At 44.4% G+C, this 25,643-nt stretch overlaps 1 protein-coding gene across 1 annotated transcript in view; it reads right to left on the bottom strand.

Moving 5' to 3' along the window:
* The window catches only part of LOC124481168 (neural cell adhesion molecule L1-like protein), a 39,816-nt gene extending 16,630 nt beyond the window's left edge, over positions 1–23,186 (bottom strand). Inside the window, 14 exon segments of the mRNA XM_047040998.1 lie at positions 53–218; positions 574–743; positions 1,077–1,188; positions 1,697–1,837; positions 1,967–2,101; positions 2,590–2,771; positions 2,890–3,001; positions 3,220–3,258; positions 3,661–3,831; positions 4,534–4,656; positions 4,796–4,983; positions 5,540–5,648; positions 7,281–7,472; positions 23,019–23,186. Coding sequence (XP_046896954.1) covers positions 53–218; positions 574–743; positions 1,077–1,188; positions 1,697–1,837; positions 1,967–2,101; positions 2,590–2,771; positions 2,890–3,001; positions 3,220–3,258; positions 3,661–3,831; positions 4,534–4,656; positions 4,796–4,983; positions 5,540–5,648; positions 7,281–7,362 — 1,730 coding nt within the window. The 5' untranslated portion in view covers positions 7,363–7,472; positions 23,019–23,186.
* Between the last annotated feature and the right edge of the window lie 2,457 nt (positions 23,187–25,643).

The raw sequence follows: 25,643 nt of genomic DNA, 5'->3' as shown, positions 1-25,643 counted from the left end.
AGTGATCTGGGTGATAATCTGGATGATAATCCCACTAGATAATCCCATTTACCTGGACTCCTCAGTGAAGGCCACGGGTACCCTCTTCCCATCCTTGGTCCACACTAATTTATAGTCCCTCAGCAGGGTGAAGTCATACTCCACCTGGCACTCCAGTTTTGCATTGGTGCCACGTAGAATCTCTAAATCCTGGGGGGGCTGGACTATTCTAGTAGGTTCTGAAACAAGCACATGCATCGTCCCTGTAAATCATACAAAGCCCGAGACAGCTACTTGCTTGTTGGCTGTCTCTGAGTGCCTTGTTTGACCCTCTGGGGATGGCGATGGAAATGTGTGTAGACCATTAAAACAGCTGTCCAGGGGTGGTTAACAGGTTATGTGCACGCCCCATATAGCCTAAGGACTTGCCGCAGGGGTCCTGGGTTCGAATTGAACCCGGGGTGTTTCCTGAATGCCCTAATCTCTATCTCTCTCCCATACATTTCCTGTCACTCTTCACTTTCTTGGTCCAAATAAGGCAGAAATGCCCTTAAAAAAATTGCTGTATAGGAGCTGTCCAAGGTGCTGAAATACCTTTCACATCCACTGAAGCAGTGATGGCGGATGTTCCCTCGGTATTTGTGGCCAGGCACACATATTCCCCACTGTCATCTTTCTCTGCTCTGTTTATGGTTAGGGATCCGTTCTGGGAAATAGAGAAGCGTTCTCTTCCCTCGACAGCTGTTCCCATGTCCAACCTTTTCCTGTGGGAAATGAGGCATTTCAGAGCTGGCTATCAGGAGCGCACACACGTAGTTTTTCATATGGTGAAGGCATTTCACATATGGATATGAGGGAAAAAAATATATATATATATCAATAAATAAACAAAGCTGAAGTATGTTTTCAAAGATCTGGGGTGGAGGAAGACAGAGGAAGAAGACAAACGAGCAGGAGAAAGAAGAGAAGAAAAACCCAGATCATCACCAGACCACAGAAGAAGAAGACAAACGAGCAGGAGAAAGAAGAGAAGAAGAAGCCAGATCATCACCAGACCACAGAAGAAGAAGACACGGTGCCAGCTGTGTTGTTCTCACCAGGAGATAGATGGTGGAGGTGAACCAAACACCGTGCAGACCAGCACCACGTCCCCTCCCCGCACCGCACCGTACTCCTGGTAGCCCTTGCTCAGGATAACAGGGGGAATATCTGCACAGAAACACAGATCAAATCTCTCTTACTTACTCTTACTTACTCTTACTTACTCTAAAGTTACCGACCCCTGCAATTAACCCATGTCTGCTGGATAAAAGCATGTAATCAGCTTCTAGTTAAATCAACATCTACAGTGGTAAAAAAAAAAAACACTTCCTGTTTGATAGTGGGATAATTCCCACTCCTGTCTCTTTGGTAGAATATATTCAGAAACCGTGAGGGTGTGGACTGTGTTGAAAGCAGAGGAAGGGCTGGAGGCAGCACTTTTGTTCCGTTTTTTTCATGACATGAAAGAGCTGTGAGCTCTGTTGTGCTCTGCTTCTGGGGTAATAAACGAGGATGTGCCAGTGTGTTCTGGGTCCCGTGGAGAGGCTACACTGGGCCTGTGCTGAACACACAAGCACGTAAACGGAATCCTCAAATAGCTTCCATGGGAGAAAGCTGTTTGAAAGTTGTAGTTTTCCCCAGCAAGTGTCAAGATGCTAACGCTAACTGTACTCACTCATAACCATGATGTTAGCGTTAGCCAGGATGGTGCCATGTTGGTTGGAGGCTTCACACTGGTAAACAGCACTGTCTTCTGGCCTGGCGTTGTGGAGAACTATAGTGTCCTCAAACACTTGGCTGCGGGTGATAAGGGCTTCTGCGGACAAAAAGGAAATGATCAAGAGGTTGGCTGAGAGTAACTAAACATTTCTAAGGCCTATGAAGACAATAAAGATAAAAGACAGGGTTAGGCTCAGAAGACGTAGGTGAGAGGCATCTCTCTCACCATCCAGAGGCTGGCCATTCCTCCTCCACACAATGGCTGGTTTGGGTTTCCCGGTAGCGGTGCATTTAATGTGGACGTCTTCCCCGATAAGAGCCAACTGGCTTTTAGGAGCTCCCGAGAGCCAATTTGGAGGTTCTGTGTTGTGTTGGGAAGGCTTTATTCAGTTAATTTCATACGAACTCCATCCATCTGGTGGGAGTCTAGTCCCAGACTCTAAATAGCTGCCTCTTTGATTGGGTAACAGATGTCATCATATTTCATCATTTAATAAACAATCAAATAGTTTGAAGGGAAAGAGCTCAGACACCCTCTTGACGCTACCAAGGTGTTTGGATAAAATATGAAAGCTGTGTTTAAATAAACCATTTCTAAAATAAATCTTTCAAATAGCAAGCTTGATGTTGTAGAATATAAACTATTTGTTCAAGTTTGATGTTGTAGATTAGAAACCATTCTTTCTAGTTTGATAACCTAGACTAGAACCCATTCTTTCCGGTTTGATAATCTAGACTACCAGTAAACACCATTCTTTCCATCTTGATCATCTAGACTTGAAACCATTCTCTCCATTTTGATCATCTAGACTAGACACAATTCTTTCCATCTTGATAATCCAGACTCACCCTCGACCAGGACATCGAAGTAGTGCACGACCTCGCCAATGGTGTTTCTCGCCTTGCACATGTACTTCCCTTCATCCTCCTCCGCCACGCCCGGTATGGTCAGGAGCTTCCCGTAGTTCTTCACGTTAGTCCTCATCGGCAGCTTCTCGCCCATTTTCAGCCATTCCACCACGGGAGTCGGGCTACAGGGAAAGAGCAGCGATATTGCGAGACGGGTAGGACATTTTTGTGACAAATCAGTCGTCGGATTAAACAAAGTTTAAGTTCCTAATGGGGAAAATTTGGTGTGACTTGACTTACAATCCCTCTGCTATGCACTCCAGCTCCAGTTCCTCTCCCTTCACCAAGTGTACCTCAGACTGAACACCAGGGGGCGTTAGGAGACTAGGGATTCTGCCTGGTGTCGAAGTGGCTTCAAGCAGGCAGAGAATAACAGAACGACCAAATCTTACTGAAGACACTTCTCAATAGACCGTCAAAAGTTCAACGTTTATGAAATGGATCACCACGTGATTTAACATTTTACAGGTCAAACATGCTTTACATGTCGGCACTTTAGTTCAGGAGCTGAGGAAGTGTAATGGGTGGAAAGAGTGTGTCAAAGTTCAATTAAAACTAACTAAAACTCACCACCAGCTTCAGTGTCATTCAGTTCACTCTCAGGTTTCACTAAAAAACAGTCATGGAAAGTAATAACATCAGAAGAAAGCATCTCCATTAAACTATTAATTTGTGTAATTACTTCCCTAATCTTTGTGGTGTGCCTTGTCACTGATAGCCAAAGTTAATGTGTTCCAATTGGCTAAACTTTTATGTGTTTTATGTGTTGTGGCGTAAAAATAGCTCTGACACATCCTTGATGCTACCAAGGTGCTTGAATAACGGAACCAACAGGGTGGAGACACCCAGCTCTTTCAGCTACAGAAGACTTGTGGAAAATTGTGGAAAAGAAGCACACAAGGTTGATTTTGAATTAGCTTTCTGCAGTAGAATTGTAACTTTGCCTCTAAGCTCAGCTGAACAGATCTCTCTGTGTAACGTCCAGGGTCGCTGCCTCATCAGTCAACCTACAACTCTTGACGATCATGGACATGGCTGTTTTCTGGACAATGGTTCTGATGGCAGAGAAGGCGGCGAAGCAGCAGTAGTCTTTCCTGCTGTCATTCTCCACGGCGTTAGAGAAGTAAAGGTTGCCGTCGATGCCCATGGAAACCCTCTCATCTTGGCCAATGTGCTGCAGACCTGAAGGTGATAGCAGAGCAAATTACATATTTTATTTTTTATTTTATATGTTATTTAATTGTAATTCCACTTAGTACTGCTAGTTTATGTACCCTTAGTATAGATAGTCCACATATTTAAATTTTTGGTTCCTATATGTTTATTGTATGCACCTTCCTGCCAAAGCAAATTCCTTGTCTGTGCAAACTTTCATGGTGAATAAATCCCTTTCCGATTCTGATTCTGAGGAGAGGAGGCACCCAGAACACATGACTAAGCGTTCAGTCTAGCTTCATACACTGCGGCCATTAAGAAAATGTCCCACAGCAGTATTCCTTCATAGAGCAGTGTGCTTTAATGGAGACGTGTGGCTGGATGGAGCCTTTATCTCAGACCTGGGTCACTGAAGAAGCAGTGTGTCACTTCTACCTTGAGTCACAGACCCGTTGGTTACGATCTCGCTCATGACTTTAATATTAAGAGTCAGAAATCCAGATTAATGAATATTCTCAACAACAGAATAAGGGCTGTTGTTGTGGAGCATCGTTGTTATGGAGACTCAGAACGTTCACCGTTGGATGTTGTCCCTGCCAGCGTTCTACGGTACGTGGTCGAAAACAACACAGTGACGCAAAGGGATCCCTGTGGCCGAACAAAGCAGTCCGTAATGGCCGTCTGGGCCGTTCCCTGGGCTTGGTGCTGCGTCTCCACATTGGTACCCACCTATGGACATCCAGTAGATCTGACGAGGGGGCAAGCCCTCTGGGGGGTCGCATCTCAGGACCACCGGCTGGCCCTCATCCACCTCGATGGGCTCGAGCTTCTCCTTAGGGAACTTGGGGACAACTGGAAGGGAAAAGCCGGCGACATTCAACAACATCTGAAATACCTTGGCCTTCTCTAACCCTAACCTTGCAAACATCATGTCATTGAAAACATTTAAAATCTTATTAGAGTTCAAGTTGACAGTGGGCAAGCTACATACCGGGGACGATGAGTTTAGTTTCCTCTGACATGGCGGTTCCCAGCTTATTGTAGGCATAGCAACGATACCTTCCCTGGAACTGTGTGAGGTATTTGCCCTGAAGCACGAAACCACCGCTGTCCTCCTCAGTCTTTATCCTGGAGTCCTGCGATGGATCAAAGTCCTGGCCATCTTTCGTCCATCTATATCTGTTTTGGCCAAACAATACAGCATTCCAAAACACATTTAGAACATCAAATAAGGACGATGCTGATCTACAAATCAGTGGTTCAAGGGGCAGATCGTTTTGCTAGACAGGGTAGTATGGAAATTCAGTGATAGTGGTAGTTTTCATTGAGGCTTAACGCTTGTCTTTTCAAGGTTCTAGGTCATCGTGTGAACTTCACAAAGCTCTATGACTCATGGCATCTAGCTACAGACAGTAAGGCGACAGTAGGACCTCCCAGTTCATGATGAGTCACAATATTACCATGTGCCTCTAAACAAAACTAAGAAGTTGTACACTATGTTTTTTTTATGTTGAAACTTTACCTCATGCTGTTCCCTAGAAGTCAGGATTCCAGGAAACTGTTTGTACTTGTTCACCCCCTTATTTATACGTCCCTCTGTAACCTTCCTACTTCACTCCTTTAAACCACCACTCTCTAGGATGGACTGGTTTAAGGATTCCAGCTCACGCTAATATTCAGTAAACCTAGTGAAGACAGATGAGAGAAGATAGCAGATGCTGTTGTTGTCACTCACTCTGGTGTTGGGTTGCCCTTGGCCTCGCATCTCATGGTGAACGTATCTTCTAGAGGGAAGGCAATGACCGAGCCTGAGGTCTGAGCGGTTATGGTCGGCAGCTGTTCCACTGTCACAGGAGTAGAACAGTTAGAGGGAGTGTTACTTTATGTTCAACAAAACCATGTTCCGGATGTAAATATGATTGATTTTTATTTTTTAATATTATTTATCATTCGTCATGCTTTACGGGTCAGTTTGCAAGTGAAGTGTGACAGGAGAGGCAGGGAGAGAGAGAGAGAGAGAGAGAGAGAGAGAGAGAGAGAGAGAGAGAGAGAGAGAGAGAGAGAGAGAGAGAGAGAGAGAGAGAGGGGAAGACATGCAGGGCCATGGCTGGGTTCAAACTCAAGGCCGCAGCTGTTAAACCTCAGCCTACATGGTATGAACTCTTCTCCCGCGATGTACAGGGCCGAGGTACAAGATTTAACAACCATTTCTAGGTGTTGCCTGTTCCTGTTTCAGATCAGCCACTCTGTAAATGAAGAGTCCCCCGAAGCTATCTCCAAAGGGACTTATTGTATATTTGTTTGACCACATAATTATGACTTAATTTTAACTGTATTGGGCCCATGCTGAATCATTCCCTATTATTCCTTTTGTCAGTCATCATAAATCATACACGCCACTGTCATAATAGTCCTAATTGTCCTAAGTGTATCCAGGTGGTTAGACCACACCCAGTTTTCCCTCACATGTTGTACAATGGTTTAAATGACTGGGCGGGAACCTTGAAGAGCATTTAGAACCTTTTGTGCAGACAGTCTTTTTTAAGCATTGTCTGAAACTACCACCTTGTTAGTCCATCCATTTGAACAGTATCATTCACTGTTTCACAAGTTTAGCCTGGCTTCTTTTCTACCTCACAAGTGTCCTCACCGCACAACTCACAGGTGTCAGTCAGTGTCGACACCGCAAGCTTACGATTGAACATTTTAGGAAAGTGGAATGTGAAATGTGGAAAGGCTTGATATTTCAGGTGTATTTCTGGAGTTTTTCCATTCTTCTCTCCGCTTAAATTCATTCCGAGGAGCCCAAACGAGGGGCGAAACTGCACTGTGCATGTCTGAACGGATAAGAACCTGCAGAAAGACATGAAACCAAACAGGCATACCGAGCTTGGTTTGCACGTCACATAAATCTGAAGAGAAACATCTAAGCTGTAGCTTTGAAAAAACATTGTCTAGCATGCTGCAAGAGACAGGTCACGTCAAGGTAATAACTTTTACGACAATACAACTTTAGGGCTGGTTCACTATGCAGTCACTTTCTCTCAATTCTCTGTCAGTTAATAACTATACCGGATGGCTGTTTTGACTTGGAAGACAGCTGAAAACAGACACGAGGCATTGGAGACATTTCTGAGTCTGAACGAATCATCATCACCACCCTCCTCATCACCATCAAAAACCATCAAACTATCAAAAAATGTATTTATAATTTATTTGTCTAGCCCTTTTTACAGGCAATGTCACAGCTGATCAGCCTGTACCATCATAATCACCAACATCATCACCATCATCACCAGCACTGTCATTATCACCAGCACCACCACAATCATCACCAGTACCATTGTCACCACCATCATCACTACCATCAATATCATCCTCATCACCACCATACCATCACCATCATTTTCACCTTCATCAGCACCACAATCATCATCACCATCATCACCATCATCACCTCCTCTGGTGATACTGACCTTCCAGGGGGATGTCTTGACCCGTGGCTCTAGAGTTCAGGGCCAACAGGAGAGTCAGGCCCAGTTTCCACGGCAACCTCATTTGCCCTCCTCCAGTAGGTCAGGGTGACAGCACGATGACAGCTCCACAGACGGCACTGCTCAGGGTTAATCCACCTGATCTGGTGTCATTCAGGGCTCCGAGGAGAAAACCTGGGGACGGGAGGGAGGGAGGGGGGGAGTGAGGGGGGGGAGGGAGGGGGGGGGGGGGGCAGAGAGGCTGTCACACATCACGCTCGCACACACGTTCTCAACACATGCTCCTGAGACGCTCTGTGTCAGCTCGCTGGGCTGACGCCCCGGTCCTGCGCCTGGAAATGAAGTTCTCTGCCTGGCTGCTGCTTATCGTGCCAGCTAGCTCCACTGAACCAGCTCTCTCGCGGAAAGCCTGGGAGATGATGAGGGCTTCTCTCCAGCTCCTGGCCTTTGTCTCCAGAGTGATGTAGCTCATTGTTCCACCCTTGTGAGACATGGTAGTGTGCTTGTTGGGGATTAGCCTCTGAACTGCAAAGCTGCCCATGATGGCATCGAATGGCACGCTTAGAGTAAACCTCTATTGGCACATCTCTAAGCTGTTGGCCAGGATGATTGCTTGAAACGACCGACTTAAAGTTGGTCTGCAGCGGTAAGCCCATGGGTACTGCAGCGTTTGCTTTGATTGCTCAAAACAAGGCAATGTTGGCAATGCCAAATGGACTGCCCCCCCCCCCCCACTCACAACCCAATCACGTACACAGACACACATACACTCAAAGACTAATCTCTCTGTCACATGTGCAGAAGGTTGCTTCAGCCAATCACAAACTAATTATGCATCTCACGACAGGCAGCCAGGATGCCCGGTGACAGCCAGCAACCTGAACAGCGGGTGCCAGTCCGGGGTTGTAATAAGGGTTAATGTGATAATTGCTGAACACTGGGATTGGGATTACACAAATTGAGAATCAATTCACAGATTGGAGAATGGGGCAGTAATCTTGAATGAACATTAGGCCTTTTTTCTGTAAACTAAGTATTAATCTAATATTTGGTAGGACTAATTTTCAGAGTAACATAGAATATGTAGGGGAGTCAGGTGGCTGAGTGGGTAGAGCATCGGGCTAGTAATCTGAAGGTTGCCAGTTCGATTCCCGGCCAGTACACGTGACATTGTGTCCTTGGGCAAGGCACTTCACCCTACTTGCCCCGGGGAGAATGTCCCTGTACTTACTGTAAGTCGCTCTGGATAAGAGCGTCTGCTAAATTACTAAATGTAAATGTAATGTTCATTCAGGTCACACAAATGATGCGGTAACTCAAATCACAACGCAACGTTCAAACTCAAATGGTCACAGATAAATGATGTAGATGATGTGCCCCATATCGTTTGTGTAGGGACTACTACAAATGTAGACAGCGAAAGATTCCTAAATGGAGGATTGCAGAAGGGCTTAACCTAATTTCTGTGACAAGATGAAAACCAATATCACCCAGCCAACAATACCCAATACATACGGGGCTCTATGTTTTGGTGACAGAATGAGAGCCTTTATCCAGATTTGCTTGAGCCTGACAACAGGGAATCAACTGAACATCTGACAAGGATGCAACTTTCATTCAACCATCACAAAGCCTCTGTTTGCTGCACGTAAAGAACTGTGTGGATTAGACACTAGTATGCATCGTTATCCCCACAACAAATGCGCAGTCCACGCCCAAAACTTCATAGTGTGATCAAAAATATAACGTTTTAGAATTTTAACTCAAGTAGTTTATGATGACACCAGTCTTTGTGTCAAACCTTGAGTAGTATTGGCATGTGTTTCAGAACCAAGTCAACAGTTTAAGAGCATTTGTTTGGGAGGAACAGGGATCTATTACCACAACACATGGCAGGATATTTCCCCCTTAAATCCCAAGGGATTGTACTTAGATACTTACAAGCCCCCTGTGTAAGGGGAATGCCTACTATGCTACTAATCTCTACCACAACAACTTACACGCAAACACACACTGTGCACGTCTTATAAAAAAACACACACTTATATGCAGAGTACTCACCAGCCTGAGTGTGGTTTCATAAACTCAGCACGCGCAGCTCCTCACAAAACTCCACGTTACAACGAGCCAGTGAGCCGCGAGTACCAAAACATCTGACAGGAACCGACGAGAGCAGGAGTAACACTTCCTTCAGGAGTCAGCATCCCTGGCCGGCCCCCTTCTCGCCGCTTTGCCGCTCTGCGAGGGAAACGCCTCCCAGCCCGCCCCTCTACTCAGGCAGCTAAAGGAACGAAGGGAGATTCACTGAAGTGACATATGTCACCAAAGCCTCTCACTTGGCCAAGAGGCTCTCTAAGCCCCTGACAATGACTTGGACAAAGCCAACCCCATAGGGCTATTCAGGGAGCATTAGGGAATGGGAGGAGAGGAAGTACAGGCATGCCTCTCTCTGTCCATCCCTCTCTGTCTCATCTCTCTTACCTTCCATCGTCTCTCTCACTCTGTTTCTGTTCCTCCTCTCTCTCTCTCTCTTTCTCTCTCTCTCTCTCTCTCTCTCTCTCTCTCTCTCTCTCTCTCTCTCTCTCTCTTTTCATCCATCCCCTATCTCTCTCTCTCTATCTTATATCTCTTTCTTTCCATCGTCTCTCTCACTCTCTTTATGTTCCTCTCTCTCTCTCTTTTCATCCATCCCCTATCTCTCTCTCCCTATCTTATCTCTCTTTCTTTCCATCGTCTCTCCTCTCTCACTCTCTTTCTGTTCCTCCTCTCTCTCTCTCTCTCTCTCTCTCTCTCTCTCTCTCTCTCTCTCTCTCTCTCTCTCTCTCACTCTCTTTCTGTTCCTCCTCTCTCTCTCTCTCTCTCTCTCTCTCCTTTCATCCATCCCCTATCTCTCTCTCTCTATCTCATCTCTCTTTCTTTCCATCGTCTCTCTCACTCTGTTTCTGTTCCTCCTCTCTCTCTCTTTTCATCCATCCCCTATCTCTCTCTCTATCTTATCTCTCTTTCTTTCCATCACCTCTCTCTCTCTCTCTCTGTCTGTTCCTCCTCTCTCTTATCTCTCTTTTCATCCATCCATCCCCCTCTCTCTCTATCTTATCTCTCTTTCCATCATCTCTCTCACACTGTCTTTCTGTTCCTCCCTCTTTTCATCCATCCCCCTATCTCTCTCTCTCTCTCACACACACACTCTTTCAATCCCTCTCTCCCTTTCTCCTGCCCTCCATCCTTACATCCTTTCACTAATCACTGACAGAGCACCACAACCTGGTCTATTTGAATGATCCTACAGAGTGTTTTGGCTCTGGTGAAAAGAGAGGGAGTCATGTGCTGCCATTAGACGGCTGCCTTTGTGGCTGTGTGCTGGCCTGCACTGACCCACACTACCGCTAATGGAAGCAGCTTTGTCTTCTTTTTATGCATGTATGACATAGACATGATCTAATAAGCCGGTCTACGTCTGATGTGATCTGAATAGGCTATGCTGCTTTAACTAAATATAGACTGAATACAATTTTTACTTTACACTTCTTCTACGCTTTTGTAGTCGTATAACGACAAGCGTGGCGGGCCATGGGGGCGGGCTATGGGCTGCCAGTCATCAGAGAGGGTTTTCCACACACACACACACACACACCCCCCACACACACACACACACACCCCACACACAGTTGTAAGTGATGGTCCAGTGAGCGTGTGATTGCTGCCAGGCCAATCACCCTAACTCTGCTCCGTTCATTCTCGATTGGACCCCACAGATAGACAGCAGACAACCTTAGATAAACATTGCGAGACGTCAGACTCAAACAGACTTTCACTTGAATATGCACTCAAAGGTTGGCCCATAGGGCCCTATGTACACAAAGCTGAACAAACCCTAGACTGGATAGATGTAGCTAGGCTCAACAAACATCACCTGTGAGAATCAATATTGTCCACTTTGGGAGGAGGTGGAGGGTGGAGGATGAAGGAGAAGGAGAGGGAGAAAGAGGTGGAAGAGAAGAAGGTGGCGGGGGAAAAGTACGAGTATAAAATAAGGAAGAAAAAAAGTTACGAGGAGGAGGAGGAGAAATTGGAGGAGACAGAGAGAAGAAGTTGGCTATCAAAATGTTTGTGGTAAAATGGCAGATGTTTCTAAGGGTCACATCTTGTGACCCATGATCCTGTGTTTATCAGCTCAATGTGGCAGAGGATAAACCTGGCTTTAACTAACATTTCCGTTTTGAGGGCTTGGCAATGACTGACACTCCTGCTGTGACTTAATAACTAAGCTGCCATCCTCTTTGTTTGGATGCATTCTCTTTCAAGCATATGCCTTTTCAATAGCATTCCTTTACAATGACTATGCTTCGCGTGTTCAGGAAACGTAGAAGTAATTGCACAGAATACTTATCCACATCCACACAAATATGTTAACAAGCAAGATAGACCAACGTTTAAATTTCCTGTCTAAATTTGCCAGAAGGATTTTTCAAACCATGTGGTACACAAACACTGTGCAGGTGTCAGTAAAGGAACGAAAGCATGTCATCTCAGGTATTTCAATGACAGGGGGAATTAATTGGAATGGTCCTTTGCAGAATTGAGTCACAACGCATCAACACACAAACCCGTGTGTGTTTGCACGTGCACGGCAGCAAACACACACTCTCACACATACACACTCATCCTCACCCCCCCCCACACACACATAAATAAACACACAAACACACTAAAAGCACAGATAAGTACATAATTGAACGCATTACAACCTCGTCAAACATTTGTCAGCCAACTCACAGATGAATAAAGTCTGTAGGATACCGCTATTGAAAAGACACTACAAGGCAGCTTTCACTTCCACAAAAGCCATCTCATTTGACACAACAGGCTGAATTTAAGTAGCGCACTTCAGTTCAAAAGCTAACTTGCCAATCTTCTGTGATAACACATACTTTGATTAGAGAATCCTTTAGTGGAACGAAAAAAAAATCACTCAAGCTAAATCTGACATTGCAGAAAGATGAAGACAATTTCAACTTCAAAACCTGCTGTCAATATTTTCAAATGGATTTCATTTGGTCCCAACTCCTGTCAAACTGCGTTATGAATGACAAACAGTTTTGAAAGTGTTTGTTATTATCAGTGAGCATGGACATCTAAAATGGACCAAATACTCATATCCTGTAGTAATTATATTAATCTTTTCAGCAGGCCTAATTGAGTTTGGATGATAAATTTCATGTAAGATGTCTGACGTACATGATTGACTACGTGTTGTTCTTGTCTACCATGTGTGCGTGCCAAACCACTACTCTTTTATTCTAGCATCTAACTATCTTTGTGGCCGAAAAAATGGATAAACAACAGAAAGGTATTTAGTACAAACAAGCTAATCGTTTATTGCCCCGGAATATTTGGAATATTTAGTTTTTTCAAAGGCTTAAGTCCTTATTTTGACAAGTGTAAGATGTCAGTGTTTCTGGCAGCATGTCATGACTAATAGTTTAAAGGTCACATGATATGCTGTTTTTGGATGCTTTTATATAGGCCTTAGTGGTCCCCTAATACTTTATCTGAAGTTTCTTTCCCGAAATTCAGCCTTGGTGCAGAATTACAGCCACTTTTAGCAGTCCCACAATAAGCTTTCCTAAGGTTTTTATGACATCATAAAACCAGCATTTTCAAAACCCAGCGTTTCAGCTTTAATTTTCTCAAAGGCGAGAAAAATACCCAGGGCTTGGTTTACACCTATCGAAATTTCTAGCCACTGAGGGACCAAAGGCAGGCTAGGGAAACTCATATTAAAGTTAAATTACTTCCTAAAGTTAACATTTCATGTCATGGGACCTTTAAGCTCCCAACACAGCATAACATTCATAATGCAAAGGTGGTAAAACAGACGTGACCCTACCTTCTAGGTGAGCGTCAGGCCCTTTCTGCACGTCTGTGCAGCTGCTAAACTCAGGGGAGACGAAAACACTTGAACTAAAACCTGTAATAAAGACTAGTTGACTGGAATTCACACGAAAAGCCTCCAGGCAGCCATTCGCCTGCCAAAACAAACCTGAATGACGAGTATCGTGTTAAAAGGAAACATTTGAAAGGCCCAGTTCGATGTAGCGTATTCTACATGTACAAGTGTCAAGACAGTTAAATTGTATCATATTTCAAATGCCTGTCATTTGACAGTATCACGTCAAAACATTGCCGCGTAGGTATATAATTGATGTCCAACAGCACCGCTGTAGGAAGTTGCGGTCATTTTTCATGTGTAGCCTATTTGGCAACTTTCCCAGTGTAGTTGAAAAGACCCGCAGCTGCTGAAAGTATTGATCGCCGTGGTGGCACTGCGTGTAAACAGATGCAGTCGATGTGATTTTGGCAAATGAATATATGAAATGCATGGCACGGTGTAACTCTTTAAGGACAATTACTGTTTACTTGAACGTAAAAGACATTTCGAGTCCACGGCTAAGCACGGTATTTACGTTGTGAGAGGTGCCACTCACCGGTGAAGCAAGGGTTAAGTGGTGAGTTTTGCAAGATTCCGAATGGGACACGTGAAGAGCTGCTTACATTAGAATCAGGCTGGCACGCCAGTGGTTGCTTATTTCAACCCCCCCCCCCCCCCCCCCCCCCCTCACAACTAAAAAACAAAAAACAGAGACATGTTTGGGCATTTCCAGAGAAAATTAAGAATTCACACAACTAACCACATTTTACCCACTGTTGGTTTTGTTTTCCCCCTGAGGAATGCTTGGATAGGTAGAAGGCAATTAAAATGTGGGGGTTTTTTTTCACAGAAAACTCAAGACTTTACACTTCCAGATCCCCTCTATGCACCTCATCAGTACAGTACAGTATAAGAGCAGCTAAGTAGTTGCCTAGCCTATCCATAATTCCTTACTCTCCTGAATGCGACCTTTTCGCTTGAATTGTTTGTTCACGCTTGGGAGAGAGTGAGGTGGAGCAAGACATTCGTTCAGCTAAATTAGTTAGACACAGGATGTGTGAGGATGGTCACACTTCTCACTCTCCCAGTGTTGAAATCACCAGCCCACCCAACCACCCGTGCCAAGACAGAGATAAGGGAATGATTTCCTGATGAGGTTTTATCCATCTATTTTCAGCTGGTATGCATTTTAGTCATTTAGGGAGTCAGGTGGCTGAGCGGTGGGGGCTTGTAATCTGAAGGTCGCCAGTTCGATTACCGGCTGAGCCAAATGACGTTGTGTCCTTGGGCAAGGCACTTCACCTTACTTGCCTCGGGGGAATGTCCCTGTACTTACTGTAAGTCGCTCTGGATAAGAGCGTCTGCTAAATGACTAAATGTAAATATAGTCATCTTTCAGTTGGTAATTGCCCGTTACATATGCCATTTAGGTTAAGTAGAAAAACGTGTGGCGTTTGTCCAGGTCTGTCTCGGATAAAGCACAACGCTTAAAACGTGTCAAGTGTCTATTTGACGTCAAGGCACAATCATGAAGGCTTCGACTCTTTAAATACTTTTCTGGTACATCCACCCAGATTTTTGTTTGCATTTTTCATGCTTTATTTGGACAGTTTCAAGTGAAGCATGACAGAAAAGGCACAGAGCAAAAGAGAGAGACATGCAGCTAAGGGCTGAGGCTGAATTTGAACCGAGGGGCATCCCCCATAAAACATTCTTAACACTTAAGTGTGGAGCTCTAACTATGGTGTGGTAGGTTGCTTTCTCTCTGAGCTGTGTTGGCCAATGACGAGTGGTCTAACATGAACATGCCTGTTGACATGTACCTTCTGACTCTGTCATCTGCCTGTTCTTATACTGTCAAGGAGAGAAATGAGAGGCAGACTTGTTTGTGTTACAGGAAAACCTGGGCACCGGTGACAGCTTAAAACCAACACCTTTTATCAGGTTGAGAATGAACCTGGGCTAGGTCTGCCTCTCAACCTAGGGGATTAGTTTAAACCACGGAAGACCTCAGACAGGGCGGGCAAAGACACTACTCTAAACTAGACCTGTCCAGTCTTGTAAACACACACACACACCTTCTACTTACAGAACACACCCAAGCAGACTGAGAAAATGTTGTGTCAAGTTCAAGTTCAACAACAACAAGTCTGGATCAAGACAAATAAAAAACAATTGGACCATTCGTTCCCTCCTTCGAGTAGCCTTCACCTGCACCTGCAGTTTATTTCTAACCCCTGAGGTAAACGATGTCAGAAAGGTATTATAGCTTGAACCATAGCATTGCAGTATTAACAGGTTTGGATAGTGACTACAAGGGTACATAATACATGAGTAACAGTTTGACTTGATACATCAAACCTGAAATACCACTGATATAACAATCCATAATAGTAATCTAGTGTAAACACTAGAATAAAATCATATTAATAAATGTTAATAACAACTCATTATAAGAGTTATAAATCAAATACAATTTTAAACAATGGCAATTTAACTGCACTTAAAACGATTGAAACTACCATGAATCTCAATGGATTGGTGATTTCTGACAAGCTGTTTGTCCGTGTGATTGAAACCATCTGCTGGAACACGTTGGGAGAACAGAGGAGCAAGGGTAGCCCAGAGACAAAGTGGTACATTCCTCAAATATGACCGTATCTATGGCAAGCATGAACAGGACCAGTCAACAGCTCAACGTACTTCTCAAAGCAGATCAAGCTTATCGTCACACAACGATTTGTCACAAAGATTTTGTCGCAAGGATTTTTATACAGAACTTGCGCAACTGAAATAGATATCCAACCAACTGTACAAACCCTTCAATCTAGGATAATTGATGGTGTTATAAATGACAGGTAAATGCAGTTCAAGCATCATACGGTATGTCACAGGTGACAGGGGAGTCGAATTATTTATCTGTCTTTGCTACCGTAACGCTCGCAGTCCTACTCTGGATATGCAAATTCGAACAGTGGCTTGATGCCAATAGCTTGCATGGGACAACCTGTGTCTTTGCCACCATGTAGGGCTATTGAATGGCTCGTGTTCTCCATGTTGTCTTACAATGTGTCATGACAGGTCACAACTCTAAGAAGCATCAGAGCTGTGAGCTTTGCCACATTAGCATGTTGGAGCAAGCTGAATGAACGTGTTTTGTTCTTGTTTGTGTGTCCACTTGAAACAGTCCATTAAGTCGTGTTTATGTGTTCCAAGGATATGGAATTGGCTGTTCTGAACGCACGCCAAATGAGGGAGCCCCAGAGGAAAGTTGTAGAGTAGAGTAGGTCCCAGAGGCACAGTGGGGAAATGCTCCTGAAGTGCAATAGTACACACCACAGGAGGGTGAGAAAATCCAACATCTTGAATAAACGTTTTAAGAAGGCAGATCAATATTGCCGTTTTGGATGAGGTTAAACTTCTCTTTAGAGCCAAGCACAGGTAAAAGCATGTTTACTTTTGGTGCAGGATTGCGACATCCCCTTTGGGTAAATTTACCAGCTGCCAGTTATCACTCAACTACCTTATTTACTGTGACAAAGAGAAAGGCAAATCCGATAAATATGACTTACTCAAAGCTTATGCCTTCAAAGTCTGCAGCTGCAATTCGTCTTAAACGGCTGTTAAATCCTAAGACGACTTTGGCTAGAAGTGAGCTTTCAGACAACATTTATCTTCATTATGGGAATTATGAAAAGCATGAAATCCTGGAAAGGTGTATTTCCATTTGTTGTTCATTACTTTCCATACGGTATTCCTACATCTACAAGCTGCGAAAGGATGAAGACATACGTGTAGGCTAATCCAAACGGACAGAAAAGGCAGAAAAAAGGGTATTGAATGCACACAAAACACCAGATCAAGGAGGAATTCACAGTATAGGCGTCTAATGGCACTATTGTCGAATGTGGGTGGTGTACACTGACAACATCAAGGTGCACCACAACCGCCACTACTCCTCCAGGGCCTATACAGAATGATTACTGAATAAAATAAAGTACTCTGTTTGATGCCAACACCTAGAGTTGACCATAACCACAAGCATGAATGACCTGGGTACCCTGAGAGAGAATCCACTCAACAGATCACTGAGTACAGTGGAGGGGGGAGGGCCAAGGGTGGGAGGGGCATGTGTGTTAATCTGCCTGCGTGTGCGGATGCATGTGTGAGTGTCTGTGTGTGTGTTTAAGTGCGTGCCTGTGTGTATGTCTGAGTGTGTATGTGCCTGTGTGTATGTGAGAGTGTGTAGGGGGGTCATATTTGCTGCTCAGGGGAGAGAGAGAGAGAATCATGAGAATGAAACTCATTAGCATTTGAATAAGATTCCAGGACCAGGAAAGAGGCTGACATTCTGTATAGATCCCGTTGTTAGGAGCACAAGCTCTGGATGAGCAGTGTGGAGGTCAGGGGTAGGTCTCCTGTGGAGTGCTCCAAGACTGGAGCCGGGAAGAGGGGGGCAAAAAAGACTTGACAGAAAATCAAACAAATAAAAGAAACTCGGATGAATGGCAACCTCCAGAGTCCTGAACCTAGTTCTCTAAGGCATTGATAGATTGCTGGTGGAGGATTTGAACTGCTTTGTATAGCATAAGTGCAGAAAGTACTTTGCAGTCTTTTTCAACCCTCGGGTAAAGCAAAAATCTCTATTTTGGTGTGGGATTTCAGGGCCATTAAACAACAACAACAACAAAATACTGAAAAGTGTTATCTGGCGTGCAGCGAGGTGGAATTTTCCATCTGTGGGGATCTGCTTCTTCTCATCCGTAGCCTCTGAACTTCACGCCCAGAGGAACATGTACTGACAAGGCCGTCATGTATCATCACCTTCCTGTCTCCTGCCAGGCCCAGCACAGACCGCTCATTATTACCTTCTACTGCTCTTGCAGGACCAAAGAACCAGCCAGCAATGTTTTTAATCATTTTGAGGTTTTTCTCTTGGGAACAAGGCCTCTGGCTACTCTGTGATCCACTGCCATGACCAGGGACGCACACCAGTGTGAAGACGTCAACAGGAGGGATGTTACGTCCCCAGTGGTTCTGTGTCCGTGTGTCTGTTTGTTCGTGGTTTGAAGACAGAGTTAGCCTTGCTTCCCTCACTTTGCACCACGACTCCATATCCCAGTCATCCGGTCCGAGGGTTCTTGCGCGCAGTGGGGTGTTGCGTTCCCTCTCTCGGGAGGCGTGCGTAACAAAGGAGTTCTCCAGCGGAGAATCTGTTGACTTCTTGTTGTTCTTCGACCTACCTTCAGCATGAGCCGTGCGTCTTCGTCTCAGGTCCAGGGAGGTGAGGGCCTGTCTTCGAGGGCGGCGGACATCGAGGGGCACTGTTCAAAAGCAAAGAATACCGTCCCCGTCCCCCCACCCAGCTGAATGAAACGAAGTGTATTTTCAAGTGCCAACAAACGATGTTCCTCACTTGCTGGAAGGAATGCAGTCCATTGTCTGTCGGGGTTTCTGGGAGAGTTGAGGAGAAGTGGTGTGGGGATAGGAGGGGAGGGGGAGGGGGGGGGGGGAGGGGGGCGGGGCAGTGAGACAGCAAATACGTTGGTGTCCCTCTGCCGACCCGGAGCCCAGATCTCCCTTTTCTCTTCAGGTGGTCGTCAGGGGAGATACGGCTGTCTGTTTTCGTAGGGGTTACAGAGTTATTTGTGCCAACTGTTTGAAAGGATGATTGTGGCTGGAGGGGTCGCGACCGCCAACTCCCCCCCGCCCACCCCCCCACCCCCCCATCCACTCACTAGGGAATAATGGGACTGGGAGGCTGGAAGCCGGAAACCATGGTAACGGGAATGCTGGAGACCTGGGTTGCGTTTCCCGATAACGATGGATCGTAGCAACGATCGAGCAAAAAACGAAACCATCGATATTTCTTACGTGCGTTTCCCAAACATGCTCACAAGGAGTAGGCTAATCTATGCGCTTTCAAGAGCTACGAATTTTCAAGAGACACTTTAGCTACGATGTCTTTGGGAACGGTCCGTAAAACTAAAATTCGTCCTACGATGGATTCTACGATCAACTTAGGCTTGCGATGCTTTCGGGCAACACAGCCCAGGCCATTGAGGTTAGGAGGGGACACAAACCACTATGGATAAACTAAAGCATCTTGTGAAGGGCTGGAAATCTGACTAAAAAGGTGATAAACAGCCTAAACCATATGTATCTGACCTGATACAAACAAGAGAAAACAACCACTCACCCACTCCACACACACATTTGTTTTTGCTTAGCTAAGCATTAATAAACATTTAGCGAGAGAGAGAGAGAGAGAGAGAGAGAGAGAGAGAGAGAGAGAGAGAGAGAGAGAGATAATCATCCACTGGGAGATTTTCTTTTCACACTCGAGAGCACTCAAATTGGTAATTCCACCCTCCCCCGCCTCCATCAACCAAACAAAGCCCACAAATCATCATTAACCCAATTATTGGAACTTAAATTAGGAGCGAGCGCTTCCTGTGCAGAGGCATGGAGAGCACATCGCAGTGCAGAGCACAGCAGGATGCAGTCCGGTCCCTGGGACACCACAGTGCTGGACGATCAGCCACGTTTGCTGGGTGGAGACTAATAAAAATAGGCTCCTTTGATGAAAACTGAGTGATTATGTGTGTGTGTGTGTCTGTGTGTGTGTATGTGTGTGTGTGGGGTACAGGGTTTTTGTATGTGATTGCGGGTAGGGGAATGTGTATTGGTGTGTACGTGTTCACTGCCTAATTTGCATATGTGCATTATCTGTAGATTATCTGCTTCAAAAGCACGTTTGAATAGTTGATGTGCTTGAGTGCTTTCTCTCAGACTGCACAAGACTGTTAAGACTTTTGATATGTTAAACACACTCACAATTGTTTTCCCTCTCTGGGAAAGTAAATATATTGGGAATCTGTCATGTTTTTTTCTCAACCATAAATGAGTGCTTTTGTGATCCCAGCTCGCACCAAAAAGCTAGAACTTAATTTAGGTTTAGGGAAGCCATTTTGCTGTAATCTCACATTAACTTTTGAAGCCTTGAATTATCTATGAAGAAATGTCATAGCAGTCCAATAATGAACTCTGATCAACTGTATCCTGCTGTGTCTACAGAACACAGAAACCTGTTGAATGCAACCTTCCAGGAAGTGTTTACAAAGACATCCAACAGCAAACACACAAGTACATCACTCGTCCCTATGAGGGGTCATTTAGGAAACATTTCAGACTGTTGTTACACAAACACGTGTGAAACAGTTTATTATGAAATGTTCGTAAAGATACACGTGAATTCATACATATGAAATGCTCATACAGGAAGAGGTGAAACAGGCTCACACACACACACACTCACTCACACACATGCAGGTGAAACAAGCTTACACACACGCACACACACACACACACACACACACTCACACACACGCAGGTGAAACAGGCTCACACACACACGCATGGGCCCCTCATGCTTCCCCTCTATCGCTTATTTTCAACCTCCGAGTGTGTGTTTGTCAGCAATAAACAAGACAGACTGCTCTGCCCATTCCTCGTTGCATAGGAAAGTAAGCTCCCCCCCCCCACTGGCACACACAAGAGGAAGCCGGACTCTCCAGCCTCTGATCTTTGAAAATGGTTGGCATAATCCAAGCCCAGACATTAGCCCCAGGAAAATCCTCCTCGCAAAGCAGGGGGGGGGGGGGGGTATTTGCAATCTAGATGGTTCCATCTTATGAGTAAATTGGATTATTGGGGGGTTCTTTGGTATTTATACTACATCCTTTCAACAGAAAACATCTTGAGGACCGCCTTGCAGGTGGATCCCACCTGGATGTTAATTATCTTGACTGGCACACTGCTCAGCCCCCCTCCCTGTTCTGAGGTGAGACACTGCTCAGCCCCCCTCCCTGTTCTGAGGTGAGACACTGCTCAGCCCCCCTCCCTGTTCTGAGGTGATAAGTGATTCAGGAATGCCCTCCCGCCTGGTGAAGCTGTTCCTGAACACTGGGTTGTTCCTCGAGGATAACAACAGGATGTTCAGGGACTTGACATTGACTGTACTCTACAGTTCAAATGCATCGCTGAGGCTTGGGGGGGGTAGGCTTTGGGACGTTGCTATAAACATTTGTGCTACAGTGCACTTAGCTTCCCTTGTTTCTTCGTAAAGAGTGCGTGAGGTATTGGGTTCCAAGTTAAGAGCGTCTGCTAAATGAGTAAATGTAAATGCAAGTTGTGGAATACCTCGTTTATGAATACCACCAAGTATGGTGCTGTTGGTGAGTGGACAGGACACAGTAAATCTCCCTGCAAGTTCCAGTAAGATAATTGCAGGAGGAATCACTATGGAGCTATTAGCGCTGTTGCTATCAGGAGGAGATTTGTAGACTCCGATTGTAGGGTGGTGAGAGAAACAGCCCCCATGTAGCTTACTTTCCTAGAGACTGTAAACAAATCTTTGTTTATTGTTTGTTTTTTGAAGTTGTCGGATGTGACATGGGACACACTGGTCACATTGGCGAAAATCTGTTATCAACTTTGGGGGGGACAATTATATGACATTTTCACTAGGCAATTCCTAAGGGGGACACCAAAATTACTGCTGTAACACAGCATATTTAAAAAGCGCTATTAGGTCCATAATCAGCAAAGGGCGTTCATTGCGTATTATTAATATTATTGAAATTACTTAGTTGTGTTTACAGTGATTTATTGGGGGGGACAAATCATATTTTTCCCAGGACGGGGGGATCGTATCCCCCCTGTCCCCCCCCCCGGGATTTCCGCTCATGAGTCTGAGTCATAACACACGGGTTGACTGAAGCGCTATCAGGAGTGCTTCAATCACCCCGGCTATTCGAGATGTGATCCATCTCAAAACCTCAAGACGGCACGATACGCAACATCAAAGTGAACCGACTAAGATAAGGCACATTGTTTCCAGGTTGATAAGGTTTTCCCTTTGACACTGCCGATTGACATTCTAATTGCGAAATGCATTGACGGTGGCTTTCTAGAATGCCGTTTGGAAAGACGCCAGAATATCATTCGTTTACCATCGGTTAGCTATGAATCAGAGTGACATGTATTAGTTCAAATGTTTAATATACACACCGTGTCTCACGAGGATCCTTGCAATTACTTGTTGTGATGGAATGAACAGGTGTTCTTTTTGAGTGCGCGTGTTTACAACTGAGTCTCAGAATTCTGAAGAAATGCGTGTGCATGGAAGGAGCTTGCATCTTTCCTGCAAGGCTTGTTGCATACATTGAAATGTGCCTGGAGCAACAACAAAACCAACTACCAGTGGTAGTTGTGCTTTTTAAAGTGTGTAGTGTAGACGTCGTGATGGATTGGACTGTGCGGCAGTGCGGATATCATGGATGTCGCTGAAAACTCACAGCAGGAGACTTGTAACCCAGAATTGTTACCCCCAGTTACCCCCTCAGTCAAGTTCAGTTAGGATGAAAGAGCCCCATTTCACCGTACAAAAAGGTGCAGAGGACTTAAAGAGGCAAGCTTCGCTGTGGCCAGTTTCTCTGCTGTCAGATAAAAAAGAATCAAGCGAAGATTAACGACTAGAAACGAAAATTACAAAAGGTTGTGTGCTCATTCCCTTTCAGTTGACTTTTCCGAATTAAAGTTAAAAAGTTGCAATAAGCCAATATAAGAATATTTTAGATATTTGTTTTTGACGGCTCGTTCTACGTTAATCTATTTATTGGTCACATTATCTTATATATCCTGTGTGATATGCGAAAGGAACAGTTTAACTTTGAAGCAAGATATCAACTGACTTTACTGGAAGTGTTAAAATGAAAATGTCTTACCACCCGTCAAAATGTGGTCGATCCGTAAAAGTCCACGAAGTTAAAAGAACTTTCAGCTGTCCACTCGTGTAAAAAAAATGTGTATGTCCTTGCCGTGAGTAGTTGGCTAAATAACGACTAGCCCAATAGACGATAACCCCGACGGACTCAGTACTGCGCGTGAACAGTAGATGGCGACAATTCCTTGTTCAAAATATTCACCAGTTCTAACGCCGAGAGAGGAGGGCCTTAATGGTCGTTGTCGTTTGTGCACTCTCTTGAGAACTTCTGCTCATCCGCCCTTGTACTGTCCTTTAAAGTGTGATGAGGGAGTCGTCCGGAGTTTGGTTATACACACATAGCCTAAGTTTTGATCTATATAGGCTAGGCTAGGCTAGGTGTGTCGCAATGCAGTTCTGTAAAGTGCTGGGGTTCTATGGCATCACATTTGAAACATTGTCTGGCAAACTTGCTGTCTACAGTGTTGTTTGCAAAACAACCTTAATCTTTCACACATCACGGAGGCGAATGTGTCTTCATAACCCTCTGACCCTATTTTTCAAGTGCAATCAAAAGTCAGCATGAAGACTAATAAAGCACACTGTATGTTAATTAAAACTTTTGAATAATTCATAGGTTCCACACCATGGACGCTGGACAGCTCACAGAGGCGCGGTGAAACAGCTGTCTTAGCCCTTAACCAGCTCATCATCATTCATGGAATATGAGAGCCAAGCAAATCTGCCACAACACATAGCGGCCATAATGAGACTCGGCTTTTTTCAACATAAATTTCTGCATCTGTCCTCAACATCCCGCCAGTCTGTTGAAAAGTACAGAACCGGCCTTTGCTTTACAAAGCTGTTTTTATAGTTTACTCAACATATTTGTGTTGTGCATTTTGTCTGAATGTGCAGTATAATGTTTTATGGTGATTGTTATAGTTCTGATTGTGTTGCACACTCAGATGAATGTAATTCTGCCAACAAACACGTCTTTCGCGGATTCAAACAATCGTGTCAAAGTGTTTAAGTATAAGGGGCCGTTTAGGAAATAGCCTAAGTCAGACTGTCCTGTATACTTACACAAACAGATATAAACACAGTCACGTGTGAAATGTTTACACAAGCATTCATACTACTTCAAACTCGACATAACGTAAAGTAAAATACTTGCATGGACACATGTGAAACACATTCACACAAACGCATTCACACGAAAACATTTGAGACGAAAAAATTATCTTATTCTCCACACAAAATTCTTATAACTCGTCATTCAAACCGTATAGCAACGAACGTGAACCAACATTTTTGACAAAAGTTGAGCAGAAAAAATTTGAGCTGAACAAATTTTGAGCTGAAAAAAATTGAGCTGAAAGAATTTGAGCTGAAAAAATTTGAGCTGAAAAAATTTGAGCTGAAAAAATTTGAGCTGAAAAATGGGAACAGAAAAGATTCTGATTGCACAAAAATCGTTTCGAATTCGAATGGTCAAATTGAGAAAAATGTTTTAGAACCAAACTAAGCCAAAAAAATTGAGCCAAAAATCTTTTTGAGCGAAAAAAATTCTGTCTGAAAGAAATCACGCACCCAAAAAATTGTATCCCAGATATTGCAATCTGCATTTTTTTGTTTGTGTCAGTAAGTTTCCAGTAGGCTAATATGCGTATGTGAACATTTCACAAGTGAATGTGTTTCATGTGTCTATGCAAGCATTTCACAAATGTGGATGTGACTTTTCAGATGAATATGAATGTGTGTTAACGTTTCATATGTCAACGTGTATGTGTTTCATGTGTTTGCGTAAAGTTATTTCCTAAACGGCCCCTCATATGAAAGTGAGCTGCTCTATTGGCTCCACTGTATTCCCCCTTGTGCTACCTTCGGGTCATCGTGACCCACCTTTTGCACCACGACGGTGGGGGGGGGGATTCACACTGGGAATTCACACTGGCTGTAACCCCACAAAAACACACTACACACACCTCAGGAATTCATATTTTCGTTTTGAATCAAAGTATATCACTAGTCACCATGCAGACGAGTTATTAATGACATCTAGTGGTTGTTTACACACACACACACACACACACAGTCGATGGGATTGCTGGTGAAATTAGACATAAAATATTTATACATAATAGATATTCTGCTGTGGGTCCTTTTGTATCGTTCTCTTGGACACGTTTACAGTTAAAATATTTATCGCTGCTTAAATAAACGGGCTTGACGACACAACGTCTGGGGATTCTGCAAGATGACACAAGAGTTGACACATAATTCTACTTTATGCTGTAGTTCGGATTGTAGTTGAAGACCCACATTAAGGCCTACTTGCAATTGACCGACTTGTGATTTCAACGTGAACATTGAAGTCTGAACATTGTCTTATTTTTTATTGTCATAGTAGGATCTCCACAAACTCAACAAACCAATCAGAGAATCCGGTCTTTCAGTAAAGCTTTTTACAACCAGCATGCGGGGTGATAAAAAATGGGTTGGCACGAGAATGCGGTCAGACACAATGGTTCCTCTCTCGTAATGCTTACCACTCATAAGAGGAGACACAGATGGGGTGCCAGGATGAGACGTAGGCGTCGACATCGTTCTCCATCACAACCATTACAGCACAGCTGCTTCCATA

The sequence above is a fragment of the Hypomesus transpacificus genome, chromosome 18 (genome assembly GCF_021917145.1).
Source record: "Hypomesus transpacificus isolate Combined female chromosome 18, fHypTra1, whole genome shotgun sequence".
NCBI lineage: Eukaryota > Metazoa > Chordata > Actinopteri > Osmeriformes > Osmeridae > Hypomesus > Hypomesus transpacificus.
Note: the sequence above shows the minus strand (reverse complement) of the source record. Positions and strands in the feature narration are given on the sequence as shown.